The sequence below is a fragment of the Labeo rohita genome, chromosome 7, assembly GCF_022985175.1.
Source record: "Labeo rohita strain BAU-BD-2019 chromosome 7, IGBB_LRoh.1.0, whole genome shotgun sequence".
Lineage (NCBI taxonomy): Eukaryota > Metazoa > Chordata > Actinopteri > Cypriniformes > Cyprinidae > Labeo > Labeo rohita.
Window position 1 is genome coordinate 31,433,538 of NC_066875.1, and position 17,112 is coordinate 31,450,649.

Here is a 17,112-nt window from a genome sequence, read left to right on the forward strand (position 1 = left end):
ATTATATGTGACTCTTTGTTTTGGAAGTGGACTTCTCCTTTAAAGGAAGAGAAATTAATCAAGTCTTCCACATTAATAAGTCCTGTATACAGTATTTTTAAACGTAACAGCATCAGCCCAGTCACACGTTTTTTAAGAATATCTTAATAAATCCCATACATGGTGGTCCAGCATTACAAATTCTTTTTTTGTGTTAGACTGAAACAAAGTCGCCATTTGACCTATATTGCACAAAAGCAATGTGTGAACTTTGCAAGCAGGGGTTAATTGAATCGGGGAAACAACTTCATTAATATTTCAGTCATGGCAGGATCGTGTCTCTGAGGAGGCGTGCGTTCAGTAGGCAGAGAGGAGAGATGCTTAATCCAACATGCTAATCCCTAAATCAGGTTGAGTAGGGACTGATGGAGACACAAGTCTGTCTTTAGGTTTGGTCTGAACCTGTAGACAAAGGGAAGGATAATTACCTGACCTGTTTTTGCACAACAGCACCAGGTGAGAACTGCCACTGGGTTCTCAATGTCATGTTTCCATGACGACAGGTGATTAAGACAGTGTTTTGTTTCTGTTCAGTTATGGAGAATTACTGGAGGATTATGAAGGGCCTGTTTAAGGAGAGGACAATAGAATGATCACCATGTTATTAATACTTATAAATTTTTTAAATGACTATCTTATGAGAAAAAACTCCCCACTGTAGATTGAGTGAAAATTCAAATGTCTGGTGTTATGTAATAACCATTTGTTTCTGCTTGCTGAAAAAGAAAAGAAAAGGAAAAGAAAATATATAAAAATGTGTGTAATATATATATATATATATACATATTATATATATATACACACATACACTGCCATTCAAATGTTTGGGATCAAAAATTGGGATTTTAAATGTTTTTTAATGAATGCTCTTATGCTCATCAAGGCTGCATTTACTTGATCAAAAATACAAAAAAAAAACAGTAATATTGTGAAATATTATTACAGTTTAAAATAATGGTTTTCTAATTTAATATATTTTAAAATATAATTTAATACTGTTATGCAAAGCTGAATTTTCATTGCCACTACTCTTCAGTGTCTTCAGTGTCACATAATCCCGATTTATATGCTGATTTATTACTTTTATTATCAATGTTGGAAACAGTTGTTCTGCTTAATTTTTTTTTTTAAAAACCTGTGATACTTTTTTCACGATTCTTTGAGAAATAAAAAGTTCATAAGCAGCATTTATTAAAAAAAACAGCATTTATTCAAAATAGAAATCTTTTCTAACAATATAAGTCTTTGCTATCACTTTTTATTTCATTTATTTAATTTAACACATCCTCTGTGAGTAAAAGTATTAATTTCAAATAAATAAATAAAAAATAAAGAGTAAAAATGTACTGACCACAAACTTTTAAACGGTAGTTTATATTATTACAAAAGATTTCTATTTGAAAAAAGTATCACACATTCTAAAAAAATTTTAAGCAACACAACTGTTTTCAACATTGATAATAAATCAGCATATTAAAATGATTTCTGAAGGATTATGTGACACTGAAGACTGGAGTGATGACCGCTGAACATTCAGCATTGCATCACAGGAATACATTACATATGAAAATACATTCACATAAAAAAAATGTCATTTTACATTGAAATAATGTTTCACAATATTACTGTTTTTTTCTGGATTTTTTATCAAATAAATGCAGTCTTGATGAGCATAAGAAACTTCTTTAAAAAAATAAAAATAATAATAATAATAATTGGATAAAAATTGGACAATTTCCCTAATTTCACATTCCAGAAAATGTCACAAATTAAGCTTCTAGAAGAAAAATTACTAGAAGAAAAAGTGTGATCATTTATACTTGATTATATAAATGTATAACCTTACATCAACTACAGTGAGTTCTTCACAGTAGTAAAAATTAAATCAACTTAATATTTCATCTGTATGACACATTCAATCTATTGAGCTCATGCCACGTAATGATGTGCGTTCAATTTTTTCTAAAATGAATCATTAAAGGATTTTCAGGTTCCATTTCAAAGAGCCATCAACACTTTCACTACGCACTCATCTCAAAAACATCAAAAACACGTTTTTTTAATCATCAAAGTGTGTTTCAACTGACTGCCCACTACAAAAGACAGTTTCTTTCAGTTTCTAATTACCACTGAACTGAATGACCATTATTTAACTTAACTGTTGAATCAAAAGTATAAAATAGCTTTGCCATTAAGCTGTACTTTCATGTTTTAATATAAACAGACTGCTATGTTCAGTTTAAATTCTGCAAATACATAACAGATATCTCAAAAGAAAAAAATGGTAATTTTTACTTTATGAAAGTTAAAACAGAAGCTTGTGTTGAAAATGCAAACCACAAACATAACACATCACTGATACTAGAATGAAGCTAAAATGAATTTAAAGCCTCCATCCGTAAACTGAAAACCAGTCATGCATTTAATTGTGTTTGAAACAAACAAATAAGAATTACCTGGTGATTAATGTATGCACAGATATGGATGCGGAATAATTAATAACCGTAAGATCTTCCAAAACTCCAGCACTTTTTTTCATATACAGTGGATCTAGTGCTATTTTATTTAAAAGAAAATCCTAAGAACACACACATAGTATGTTCATTAGCCACCAATTTTGAAAACTATAACTCATTGGATCATTTAGTTATTTATTGCTTCCACACCAGGCGGATAAATGGTTTTAGAGCCCGAGAGGGGTGTCCAGTTCTGGATAACAGAAATGTGGGAAGCCGTGCTGAGCTGTTATGCTGTGCCGGGCCAGCACTGGACCCACTGAAGAGCTGATAAATCGACCTCAATAGAAAGCACAACAAAGACTGACTGCTGTATTAATCTCCTTTATAAGCCTTCATTCAAAGAACACAATGGGCAGCACACAAACATACTGTGGCATTCATTGAGGATATCCTTCAGTATCAAAAACAACAATTTAGAGGTATTATGACTTGCCATAAAAAAATAAGAGAAACTGGCTTTTATTGACAACTGTACTACAGTAAGAACAGAATAAACTTAGTGCATTTATAATGTATTCTCACATTCTAAGAACTTCTCAAGAATTTGTTCCTCTCTAGCAAAGGCAAAGCGTTCTCATGCTCGCATTTAGCACTAGCATGGCTAATGCACGTGAACTGACTTCCACTGTGATGCTCACCCACTCCCATTCACTTTCAATCACAGCAGGAGAGAATCTCTCCCCTGACAATTGATGATTATGATTTTTTTTTTTTTTATAAAAAGCCCTGTGAGCTTCGGTAGCCGATCAGGCAGGCATTTTAATGAGGACAAAGGTGGTGGATGTTAATATTTATTTCTGCTCCAACAGAATATTACAGGACGTAAAAAATGGGTCCCGGCAGACTTTCTCATTCTCTCGGCCTTGGCGACTGGTTGCTGAGCTAATTTTACTGAGATCTTGACAAGGGCATTGTGTTAATGAATGATGCTCTGGGGAGCTATAATTGCTCAATGGATTGATTCTTTAGTGACAGGCTAGTTTTGAGTGGATGATAAAATGACACAGGTTTAGGACTGAGCTATTTTCAGGACATAACAATCTATTTAATGTTTACTTCACAACAAAGAAGTGATTTCAGGCATGTGTTCGAGGACATGGTTCTCTCACCAGCTGACAGTCCTCCAGAGAGTTGACCAACTGGGCATTCTGACAGGAAAGGATGGCTCCTGCGAGGTTCAGCATCACACACACGGCAGACAGCAGCATGAAGAAAGTTATCTGTGGAGAAATGAATAGAACAGACTGTCAGTTTCAGAGGTTGTGGTGGTATATTAAGACTACTAATAAACAAAAAACAGTAGGATACACTTTCTCATCTCATTAAACAGGCATTGCAGAAAGAGTCCACATACCGGGGTCCCACATATTTTGGCCAACAACATTTTTATATTTTGTGGAAACTGTGATTTTTTTTTTAGGATTCTTTGATGAATAGTATGGAAGCCTGTTTCAGCCACTGAATAAAAAAATAGAAAAGGTATTTGTGACTTTTTGATCTCATAGTTCTGACTTTTTTTTTCTCAGAATTGTATGATACAAACTTTCAATTCTGACTTTTTTATATAAACTCGCAACTGTGAGTTATAAAGTCAGAATTGTGAAATATAAACTCGAAGATCTGACCTTTTTTCTCAGATTACGTGATACACACTCACAGTTGAAAGTTATCAAGTCAGTATTGCATGATATAAACTCTCAATTGCAAGAAAAAATTGGAATAAACTCACGAGATACCTGTATAAACTCACAATTGTGACTTTTTTTCTCAGAATTGCGAGTTTACATCTCACAATTGTGACTTTTTTTCCTCAGAATTCTGACTTTATTACAGACAGTTGTAAGTTATTAAGTGAGAATTGTTAAATGTAGACTCGCAATTCTGAGAAAATAGCCATCTTTTTTCGCCCTCAGAATTTATAACTCACAATTGCGAGTTTATATCTCACAATTCTGAGAAAATAAAGTCAGATATAAAGAAATATAAACTCCGAATTGTGAGAAAAAAAACTTTGAATTGTGAGAAAAAAGTAAGAATAGCGAACTTGCTATTCTGACTTAACTCACAATTGTTAATTTATAGCACGCAATTCGGAGAAAAAAACAACTGTGAGTCATAAAGTCAGAATTACGAGGCATAAACTCGCAATTCTGAACTTTATAACTCACAATTGTGAGTTCATATCTCACGATTCTGAGAAAAAAGTCAGATATAAACAAATATAAACTCGGAATTGTGAGAAAAAAGTCAGAATTGTGAGATACAAATTAAGAATAGCGGTCTTGCTATTCTGACAATTCACAATTGTTCATTTATAGCATGCAATTCTGAAAAAAAGGCAGATATAAACAAATATAAACTCGGAACTGTGAGAAAAAGTCAGAATTGCGATCTCGCAATTTTGGCTTTATTTCTCGCAATTGCCAGTTTAGGCCTCGCAATTCTCAGAAAAAAAAGTGCGAGATGTAAAAAAAAAAGTCAGAATTGTGATGTAAAAATTGCAATTACCTTTTTTATTTGTAAAATTTCTTTTAATTTTTCTTTTTATTGTTTTAATTGTCTTTTGTCTAAAATAAATGTCCTTGCTGTAACTTTTTGAACAATTTAACGCATCCTTTCTAATTAAACGTTGTAATAAATGTTATGTAATACAAAAGGAAAAAAACGTACCGTATTAACCCCAACAAATATTGTATATCATGTGTGGAAAATAATAATTCTCTACTTTTTTGCAAAAATCCCGTATATTTTTCCATGTACACTAGACATCTGTGTAAAATCTCTCTTTCTCTCTTTTACATGCAGTCTTCTTTTTTCTGTGTTTAGACTATCTTTCTAATCTTGCTATCTAGTTTATTTGTAAGACATTTTACAAAGTCTTTTTTTTCCCCAAATGTAGCAATTAAGCAGAATGGAATAATCATTAGCCGAGTGTGTTTAGTTTTATCAGACCAAAAAATAAACCAATTGTGGTTTACGGGACTTGACTTCAGAGCGTGAAAGATCGAACGTGATTGATCAGAACCATTCATCCATAGGGAAAGCGAAAGGAACAGATGTGACTAATAATTAAAGCACTCAATAATCAATGACTTCAACCAAAACAATTAACGTTGATCTCACCATCTGAGCTCCGACTCGTTACTGTGAGAGACGGCCCCTAACAGCTCACATGAATAAATGAATAACACAAGTGCACTTCAGAGCATTGGGCTATTCCTCTCCTGGTGTTGATATACCACCTCTCCCACAATTCCTCGGTAGACCATGCTGATACATGGCCAGTGACATATGGTCAGCTAGAGAAACCAATCTTTGCGTAATTCCCCCGCCCCACATCCTATCAACGTGGCCCCGTGCAGCTTGATAGATCTCAAGCGTGCTCATTTTTTCTCTTTTTGCACCTCTGGCAGAACCACAACTTCTGGTTCTTCTCCCCCAACTGGCTATTAAAAACAATTCTCTTTATTTCTAAGCTGACACTTCTGGGATTTCAGTCTTGAAGGATGAAATACGTTAAACATTCTGGCCACTTTAAATCAGAGTTTGTGTGTGAGAGAATGAGTTTAAAGCTGTCAGGTCCAACCCGGGTAGATTACAGGCTAGGGCGCTGAGCTGTAAATCAACAGTGGCCTTACCTCCACAACACGGTGATTTACTAATGAGACCCTCTACCTGACGGGATATTAACCTTGCGAGACCAGACATGTCAGCAAAGAGAGAGTGATCGGAGCTGAAAGTGAAAGTTGGACAGTCATTTCAACTCTATCACACACACACACACACAGATTGACACTTATGATATGCGGGAGGGCTGCTGTGAGGGACGCTGGGAGATGTGAATGTGATAAGTGTTTTTCAGGCTACCAACAAACGGGAAGATTAAGAGGCTGATGTACGAGGAGGTTCACAAGCATCCTGGGGCTGTGAGGGTCCTTGGCTCAGGCGCACAGAAAACCTCACGCTTGATTTCCTCCATACTTAATAAAGTGCGGACACTGTAGAGATGACAGTGGTGATCCATTGCAGCTGAATGACTGAACTAGGTTGTGTTCTGTCTTGTGCACCAAAGGACACCGAAAGGTTACGATCGCAGAGAGGAAATGATGTGAATCTATGACTCAAAGATGGCATGATTTGAACAGAGCATCACATTTGTTGTTGCTTGCTGTGGGAAGCACACTTCTCCGATTTTCATAATTAATCACTGACAACAACATTCATGTCAGAATGTTTTTCTTGTGCTGGATGACAAATACGAAGCCGAACCCGAGCTTCAGGCAGAGAGATGACACTTCCATCACTTTACAGAGAGAAAACACATTACAGCACAAATGATGGCTGAGGACCAGGTTAAAACGCAGGCAATAATGAGTCTGATTTTGTAAAGCAAAAATTGAAAAGATGTTATTCAGAACACGAGTGATAAGGGAAAGCTTAATGGGCCACTCTTCAGCTGTCCTTTCAATGCAAGCTGAGCGTAGCCAATGAAACACACGATTCCTGTCTATCTCTAATTTACTCTGCTGGTAGTACAGAGGAGGGAAAATGGTCCCTTTCAGCAAATGCTTTATAGTTTGCAGTGAGCAATATCAAAAGACAAATTCAGTTGCTCTGCTTCAAATCTACTACTGCTGCTCAAATTCAATCTTTAACTTTAATTGCAGCACGCTGTCTTCTCCAATTGGTTCAAAAAGCTTGTCTGTAGGGCTTTTGTTTTAGCAGTAAATTTCTACAACTGTATAAACATGAAATCTGCACCCAATTTGCTTTCAAAAATGAACAATTTTTACAGCACTTGTGACTCGAACCACAACACTAGTCTTAAGTAGCATGAATATATTTGTAGCAATAGCCAAAAATGCACTTTATTGATTTTTCTTTTGAAGATATTTTGTAAATTTATCATCATACCTACCATAAATATATCAAAACTTAATTTTTGGTTAGTAATATGCATTGCTAAGAACTTAATATGACAATTTTCAAGATTTTCAAATAGTTGTATCTCGGCCAAAAATTGTCCTGTCTTAACAAACCATACTTCAATGGAAAGCTTCTTTATTCAGCTTTCAGATTCTAATAATTATAAATATGTAATTATATAATAATAAATCTTAATAATAAAATTTTAAAAAAAGACCCTTGTGACTGGTTTTGTGTTCCTGGTTAATATTAACTTCATACTTAACTTCAATAAATATTATAAGTACTACACTTAAAAGGTTTAGGGTCAGTACATTTTTCTTTTAAAGAAATTAATACTTTTATTCAGCTATGATCCTAAAACTGATCAAAAGTGACATAAGAATCATTAAAGTATCCTGAAATTCTGAATTCTAAAATTGCATTTTAAAATACATTATAATAGAAAACAAAGTATTTCACAATATTACGGTTTTCATTGTACCCCAAACATTTGAATGTAGTGCTTAAAACATTAAAAAAGGTTTAATAATAATAATAATAAATAAATCCGAAATAAGGAGGCAATGTCCTCAAAGTTTTCTATTTTTTCTTTCTTTCTTTCTTCAAAGCACAAGAACACTAGAGGCTGGATTTATCTCACAAACCAATCACCAATCATTTTGTTCATTCATTCTCAATTATACAGTGTGTGCCATTGTAAAGGTACAAAGAGAAGTTCACTTCCAAAAATGTACAGATAATGTACTCACCCCCTTGTCATCCAAGATGTTTGTGTCTTTCTTTCTCCAGTCGTAAAGAAATCTTGTTGTTTGAGGAAAACATTTCAGGATATAGAGGACTTTTATGGTGCCCGTTAGTTTGAACTTCAAAAATGCAGTTTATATGCAGCTTCAAAGGGCTCTGCCGAGAGGACGATCCTAGCCGAGGAAAAAGGATCTTATCCAGCGAAACGACCGATTAGTCTCTAAAAAAACAATTTATATTCTTTTTAACCTCAAATGCTCATCTTGTCTAGCTCTGTGTGAACTGTGTATTCCGGTTCAAGACAAATTACTTAGGGTAGGTTGAAAAAATCCAATCTTATTTTCTCCTCCAACTTCAAAATCGCCCTACATCGCTGCAGAAGAACCAACCCAGTGTTTCGCTAGATAAGACCCTTCTTCCTCAGCTGGGATTGTTTAGAGCCCTTTGAAGCTGCATTTAAACTGAAGTTCAAAATCACGGGCACCATTGAAGTCCACTATGTGGAGAGAAATGCTAAAATGTTTTCCTCAAAAAACACAATTTCTTTATGACTGAAGAAAGAAAGACGTGAACATATTGGATGACAAGCCGGGGTGAGTAAATTATCTGTTCATTTTTGTTCTGGGAGTGAACTTCTCCTTTAAATCCATCCCTTACAACCTCGTTTTCATCCCCAAGTTCTTCCTAAGGTCTATTGTAAAGTGTTACAATTAAAAATTGTTGCGTCACTCAATAATCTAAATAAGCATGCTGTATGTTAGTTGTCTCTATTTGGCTAAAATCTCCTTTAGGATGGTTGACTCCTGAGAGCCCCGGCCCTGACGGACTAATTACTCCGCCTGGCTCCATGCTGCTGTTTTCTAATTACCGTGTGGGATCACATATCACTGTTTAACAGGTTTTCATTAATTACAGTCCATCTGCTACCTGCATGCCAAGCAGTACGATGAGTCGCCTGGCACGTGCCACTCACCGGTGCCAGCGCTGGGCACGAACGAGCATCAGCCATGAAACAATTCACACCTGTCAATATTGCTGTGTACTGGCATTTAGGTTTGGCATTAATGGTTGACAGGTTGCCCATTGAGATGAACTACTGGAAAGACCACAGTAAGAAAATGAGCGACATTTCATTTAGAGATTTTACAGGGAATAAATCTGGAGCTACAATGTGGGCTGAGTAACTGCAGACATATTTGTCAATGTTCTCTGACCACCTGGTGGAGATACAAACACACGGACGATTGTGCCCACAGCGACAAAAGAACCACCTACCATCCAATCAACACCACCCGCCCCTCATATCAGCAGCTCACATGCAGCCTGGGAGCCAAAGAAATATGGTGTGAACAAGAGGAGGAGCATAAAAACAGAATATCATGGCAGATTGTGATGAGATATAGCCGGTGCTTATTATAGTTTGTTGTCGTCACCGTCAGCATTGTGTATCCTGGGACGCATTTTATTACGTAAATTGGACAAAAACTGAGCAACATCATCAGACGGCCTTTTCTAATTGACAGAAGCAGTATTTTCCCATTTGCACATGCCCTTCCTTCACTCCCTGGATGACTTTTACAACCTTAAGTTTTTCTTAGAACATACACTATAGTGATATAAACAATCTGAGATGTATCACTATCATCTTCATTGGACATCTCCATATGTGGTGTGAAAATGTATTTCTTACAGGTTGAAAACAGGTAGAAAGAGTGTGAATCCTAATATAGCACACAAGTTCTCTATTTCAGGATCAGTTAAAGGAGAAATCCACTTCTAAAACAAAGATTTACATATAATATACTCACCCCCTTGTCATCCAAGGTGTTCATGTCTTTCTTTCTTCAGTTGTAAAGAAATGATGTTTTTAGAGGAAAACATTTCTGCATTTTTCTCCATATAATGGACTGCTTTGGTGCCCCGATTTTGAACTTCCAAAATGCAGTTTAAATGCAGCTTCAAACGATCCCAAATAAGATTATAAACGATCCCAGCTGAGGAAGAAGGGTCTTATCTAACGAAACAATTGATTATTTTCATTAAAAAATACAATTTAAAATTAAAAAAAGTCTTGCCTTTTTCTCCATGAACTCTGTGTATTCTGACTCAAGACAGTTAGGGTATGTCAAAAAACTCCAATCGTATTTTCTTCCTCAGATTCAAAAATCATTTCAAAATCATCCGACATCGCTGCAGAAGTACCGACATGCAAAGAAGACCAAACACCCTTGACAAAACAAGGTAAAACAGCAATATAGGATGATTTTGAAGTTGAGGGAGAACATGAGATGGGAGTTTTTCGACATACACTAACTGTCATGAAGTGAGTTCAGTGACAGTAAGACAAGACGAACGTTTGACATTAAAAAGTATATAAATTGTATTATTTTTATGAAAATAACCGATCGTTATGCTAGATAAGACACTTGTTTACAACCGCATTTGGGATCAACAACTGCATTTTGAAAGTTCAAAATCGGGGCACCATACCAGTCCTTTATATGGAGAAAAATGCTGAAATGTTTTCCTCAAAAAACATATTTTCTTTACGACTGAAGAAAGAAAGACATGAACATCTTGGATGACAATGGGGTGAGTACATTATCTGTGAATCTTTGCTTTGGAAGTGGACTTCTCCTTTAAGATTATCCAGCTCACTGTTCAGAAGCAGCGCAGTCAAGCATCAACCGTTCAATAAGCTCCTGATAGTTCAGCTCCCTTGAACAATAGGTTGATGCAATCTCGCAAATAAGACAAACTTACACTCAACCCATTTAACAGTGCGCTATTTCTCCTCAGGGGAAATGGGACCTTTTAAATGTATTAAACTTTTAAAAAGCAACATTTATCAGGGCAACAATTTAAATTCAAAACACTATTAACTTTACTCCATGTGTATAGATTTGGGTTTGAAGGCTTACAGACTACTGAACAATTCCTACCAAGATTAAATCGTGACTGAATGTAATATAATTATTAAACAGTGAAGTGCATAATTAGCATACTGTATTTCCCTCTACAAAATAAATTAACAGTTAAAAGTGTAGGGACACTGTATGAGCTTCATTCATGACTGACATAAAACACTGCACACCTTAGATAAAATCAAAACGCCTTAAAAATGTTATACTGTAATTTATTTTTTATATACATTCACCAAACTTCAGTGTATTTGTTTGGATATTTTTATTTTGTGCACAAAAGGTAGTAGTCAAATATATTTACTGTAAATAAACACTCATTCCAGACATGAACAGCTGATAAGCAGTAGAGATGTTTGTTTGGTTATTTTACATAGATGAGTGGGTACTGTGTAATTGTGTTAGGCAAATTTGTGATGTGTAAATAAGGAAATGAGTAAAATGCTGTTTGAATTTTGAACAGAAGCCTGTGTTTTGCTAATGTGTTCTTATGACATCATTTTTATATTATGACATCAAAAAGGAAACCAAATCATAACCTGCAGTATTAGAAGAACATGATTAGATGTTTCTTACAGTGGGAATTTCAGCAAAATTACCACACATTTTACATTTCTATGGTTGGTGAAGTGACAACCAAGGGCCAGTTTTACTAAACAGGGCAAATTAGTGTGAGATGAGAGGGGAAATTTCTGCAGGTGATTTACTAACAATGCACAAATTAAAGAACACAGACGCAACATCTCATTTACATATCGACCAACGCAATATACTAAGCGCAGCACAAATTAGTGTGCTTAACTAAAGAAGCCACAGTATGTTAAAAATAACCGGAGGCCAAAAAAGTTTTGATAGACCTGGTATTGCGTGACTCCTAGTTGAGGGTTTCAAACCGTCTTTTATTTCCTGAAGCAAATTAAAAATAACATGGCTTGGCAAACGATATGTTCAAATAATGTGTTCTTCTGGCATTCCAAATAAATTAATACATGTGGAAAAAATCCTTTTTCCTTCTACCACGCGCTCTCTGTTCTCTGCGGTGCCTCCTCCTAGCAACAACAATTGCAGCCATTTCAAGCGCAAAACAGTTCAAGACATGTTTTTTTAGGCGTTAAATAATGGCACAAATGCCAGTAATTTGACGAGTGCAAATGTTAGTAAAACTCCTCCCATAAATTTTGCGTCTGAAAGGGAAATTCGTACAAATGCACAAATCAGTAAGGTCAAGACGGTTTGCGCTGGCACAATCTGTTAGTAAAACTGGCCCCAAGTTTATTTCGAAGGACAGTGGGAACCAAACAACATTGAACCCCACTGAGTTTTAGTGTGTTGAAGACATTTTAAGAATACTTTCTTTTGTGTTCTGGAGAAGAAGAGATTTATAATACTGTATGAGTGTATGTATTTGTTCTCCTGAATACTGAATAAAATGTCCCTACATTTAAAGGAATAGTTCCATTTAAAAATGAGTATTCTGTCATTTATTACTCACCCTCATGCCGTTACAAACTCATAAGACTTCGTAGGACCCTGTCAGAATAATCCATGTGACATCAGTGGTTCAACTGTAATTTTCTGAAGGTATGAGAATACTTTTTGTTGCGCAAAAAAAACTAAAATAACTTTATTCAACAATTCTTCTCCTCCGCATCACGCTAGCACCATTCTGGAGACGCATGTGACTGCTTTGATATTCACTTAAACAATGCATGCATTGTGGAAACAATGCGGCTAGGGTGATGCGGAGGAGTTTTCTGTGCAACAAAAAGCATTCATAAAATTACGATTGAACCACTGATGTCACATGCACTATTATGTCTATGATCTTGGTACCTTTCTGGACCTTGAACGTGTCTATGCAGAGTCAGAAAGCTCTCAGATTTCATCTAAAATATCTTCATTTGTGTTCTGAAGATGAATGAAGGTCTAACAAGTTTGGAACGACATGAAGGTGAGTAATTAATGACAGAATTTTCATTTTTGGGCAAACTATCCCTTTAAAACCCAACCTACTCTGTCATGACTACAAAGCTAACATCACCAGCTAGAAGCAGGGACATTTAGCAAAACAGAAACCCTTCATCAGTGACTTCAAAGGTGTCTGAACAAAGCCCCAAGAGACACATTCCTAAACAAAATCCACATGCTTCACCAAACTGTAAACATATTGGGTTCTTAGCTACCTCTCAGCCACACGACTCAATTTATCAATGTCAAATACCTACGAAAGAAAAAAAAATCTCACCCTAATCAATCTGCAGACAGGGTGATGACTCACACTAAGCACATCTCTGCCTCTCTGTTTGATAAACAGGGATGTCGGGCAGGTCTCAGACCCCGTCACTGCTCTCAGCTCAGTCTAATGTTGACTGCTAATTGCCCTGCTGATGGAGGATTACCTTTCATCGTACCAATCATCTGTCTTTACCCATCCGGCTCCTCATTACACTCATTAGCTATGGTGGGTGAGGGAGCGTCTAGCATCAAGAGTACATCACTGAACACCAAAGAAAATGTGAACGTGTCCGTCACAGTCTGTGTACGCTGGGTGCGTGAAGGAGATTGGATGGGTATCTGCTGTGTAAGATATCTGTGAAATTGATTTTTTAGGTTTATACTAAATATTGCAGGTATGTCATTAACATCAAGCAGTCAAGGTTAGCTAGTTTGTAGGGCTCGGTTTTGACACAAATTTCACAATTCAATTCTATTCTGATTTGATTCAATTCAGTATCGATTCTTTTGGATATATACCAGGTACATTACATCCCAAATTTCTTAAGAAAAAAAAAGTCTTCCAACTAATGCTGTAAAATATACATGAGAGTTAGTTGCTATTACTATAATTTTGAAGGTTAAAATTAACAGATTTTTATACAAACGCTTAAAGTACACTTTTTATAACAATAAAGTTACAGCTGCATTATTATATTTCCACTCCAATTCGTTTTTTGAAATATAAACATTTAAATGGTGGCTGTCATAAAAACTTGATGAATTTATTCAAACTAAAATTAAACATTAAAGAACAGGTGCATATGTTTAGCAAAATTCTCCTCTATAGAATTAATTTTTCTAGCCGACTAACAAGGTTTTGCTCACCAAATATGTTTTTTCTGTGGTAAATGTGACAGCACAAAACATATTGTTATACTGACATCTTTGCACGGTTGAAACACTGATTGAGCGATTACATAAGACTAAATAAGTCAGTAAGTTTCAGTAAGGATTCAGTAAGTTGTACTCTTTCTTATAGCATACCTTTGGATGTTCATTCCTGTTTATATTGTGCTGTAACAGGTATAAAAGTGGAGGAGATGACCAGTTCATGTGTGGTTTGCGTTGCCACTTCTTTACAATGATCTTTCACTCCACATTAAACAGAGCCAAAACAGAATTTATTGTTTGAATACTGTAATAAAATGGACAGAATTTATAATCTGAGACTTTGTTTCATATCAAAAGTAACAAAGCACAAAGCTTATTGCATTTCTGGATGGGAAGTGTGCTACAATGTTTCGTTCATTAACTGGAAACAGGCTAGACTAATCGATTCTTGGTATTTAAGAATCAATATCATTTTGTAAAAATGAGAATCGAATAAAATAGAGAAATCTATATATTTTTTTACCCAGCCCTGTTAGTTAGCATGGACCAAGTATAATCTGCTAAAGTTTGGAACCTCTTGCAGAATCTGTGAAAATGTGAATAATTGTAACAAAATAAGAGAGATCATACAAAGTGCGTGTTTTTTTTTTTATTTAGCACGGTCCTCAGTAATATATTTTACATAAAAGATGTTTACATGAGAGATACATAAAAGATGTCCACGAGACAAAAAAATAGCTGAAATTATTAAAATAACCCCCTTCAAAAGTTTGGGAACCCTTGGTTCTTAATACTGTGTGTTGTTACTTGGATTATCTACGACTGTTTTTTTGCTTTGTGATGGTTGTTTATGAGTCCCTTGTTTGTTCTGAACAGTTAAACTGAACACTGCTCTTCAGAAAAATCCTCCAGGTCCTGCAGATTCTTCAGTTTTCCAGCATATTTTGCATATTTGAACCCTTTCCAGCAGTGACTGTATGGTTTTGAGATCCATCTTTTCACACTGAGGACTCAAACTCAACTATTAAAAAAGGTTCAAACATTCACTGATGCTCCAGAAGGAAACACGATGCATTAAGGTGCAGGTGGTGAAAACTTTTGAACAGGATGAAGATGTCCAAATGTTTCTTATTTTGTTGAAATATCTTTTTTTTTTCCATTTAGTACTGCCCTTCGGAAGCAACAGAAGATACTTGCATGTTTCCCGGAAGACAAATTAAGTACAATTTACCTTGATCTTCAAATTCAAAAAGTTTTCACCCTCCGGCTCTTAATGCATCATGTTTCCTTCTGGCGCATCAGTGAACGTTGAATCCCTTTCAGTGAACCCTGGAAAGGGTTCAAATATGCAAAATATGCTGGAAAACTGAAGAATCTGCAGGACCTGGAAGATTTTTCTGAAGAACAGTGCTCAGTTTAACTGTTCAGAACAAACAAGGGACTCATGAACAACCATCACAAAACAAAAAAACTGTATTAAAAACCACAGGTTCCCAAACTTTTAAAGAGGGTTATTTTAATAATTTCAGCTATTTTTTTGGTTTTGTGGACTATATGTAAACATCTTTTATGTAAAATATCTTACTCAGGACAGTACTAAATAAAAAAAAACATGCATTTTGTATGATCTCTCTTATTTTGTTCTGACCCTACACCGACTCAAATAACCTCCATTTGACTTGTGACTTTTGGATAAGAGGAAGGAAAAAAGATGAATAAGCAATTATTGGCAGAGCTAACACGTATGGACTCTGAGCTAGCTTAACCTGTGAAATCCGCAAACATCTAAATTGGCCTCGCTGAATTAATGGATAAAAAAAGATTAGACGGGCAACTCAGAGAAGGCGAGAGGTTAGAGCCTGTTCACATTGCTGACATGCTGGTTTAGCATCCTGCCCGCCTCTGCGGCACAAATTAGTATTTAGTCTGCAGCACCTCTGCGACAACACATCATTTATTTTCAATTATCTCTGCCCGGATGAGATCGGGACAGCGTTGTTTTGATGCGGTCTTTCTCTCTGTCTTCCTTAGAGTTTGTTTACTTCTAGGACATCCATTTTGCTTTGGTTCCTGCCACATCACTTGCCCACGTCCTGGAATACTCACCTTAAGGGCAGAGAAACATCAATCTACCAGCAGTCTAAGGTGGATTCATTTACCTTTCTATCTCTCTCTTCTTTCTCAAACGTTATCTCTATTTTGCATCACCATTTCTGTCAGTGTTTCCACGCTCGGAAGGAAAAAGGTCTGGACCTCTACTGTCTTCCTCATTTTCTCTCTTGCATTCTGCCTCATGGCATTTTTATGGCTTGTTAAACTAAAAGTGAAAACGACAGGACGATTGCCCAATGAAAGCCCATAAACGCACAACGGAATTAACATTCAGTCTGGGTTTGTAAGCCTTCAGTGAAACAAAAACATGGTGTTTGTTTTGTATTTTGAGTCTTGACTTTCTGCTCTTTTCTCCAAGCCGTTTTGATAAACAAAAAAGAGGAAGGTTAGAGGTTGCTTTACAGCCGGGAGATTAACAGGGGGATCTACGGACCACAGAGGGTGATTTACGTATCAGAAGAAAAGCCTTTCCTGTCAGCCAGTACAATATGCACAGCCACAGCCGTATCTGATTAAAGCCGTACAGCGCCCATTTGTCCTGTCTCTGCGCAAATATCTCATAAGTGACTTCTCCACCCCGACCAGACGCTTAGCTCGCACCATCCAAACAAACCCTTGAGGTGTTATTGTTGAGGCTCCAAGGGCAGAGGCAGTCACGGCAATCCCTGTGTTCTGTTATTCACAGCCGGTGGATCTGTTCAGGGGGAAAATTTCTTAAACACCAGGAGTGGGTATCACTT

The 17,112-nt window shown here is 36.1% G+C and overlaps 1 protein-coding gene across 1 annotated transcript in view; it reads right to left on the reverse strand.

Annotated features, from left to right (window-relative positions):
- fam189a1 (family with sequence similarity 189 member A1) overlaps positions 1–17,112 on the reverse strand; it is a 132,214-nt gene that overhangs the window by 23,774 nt on the left and 91,328 nt on the right. Inside the window, 1 exon segment of the mRNA XM_051115546.1 lies at positions 3,668–3,778. Within this exon segment, the coding sequence (XP_050971503.1) occupies positions 3,668–3,778 (111 nt within the window).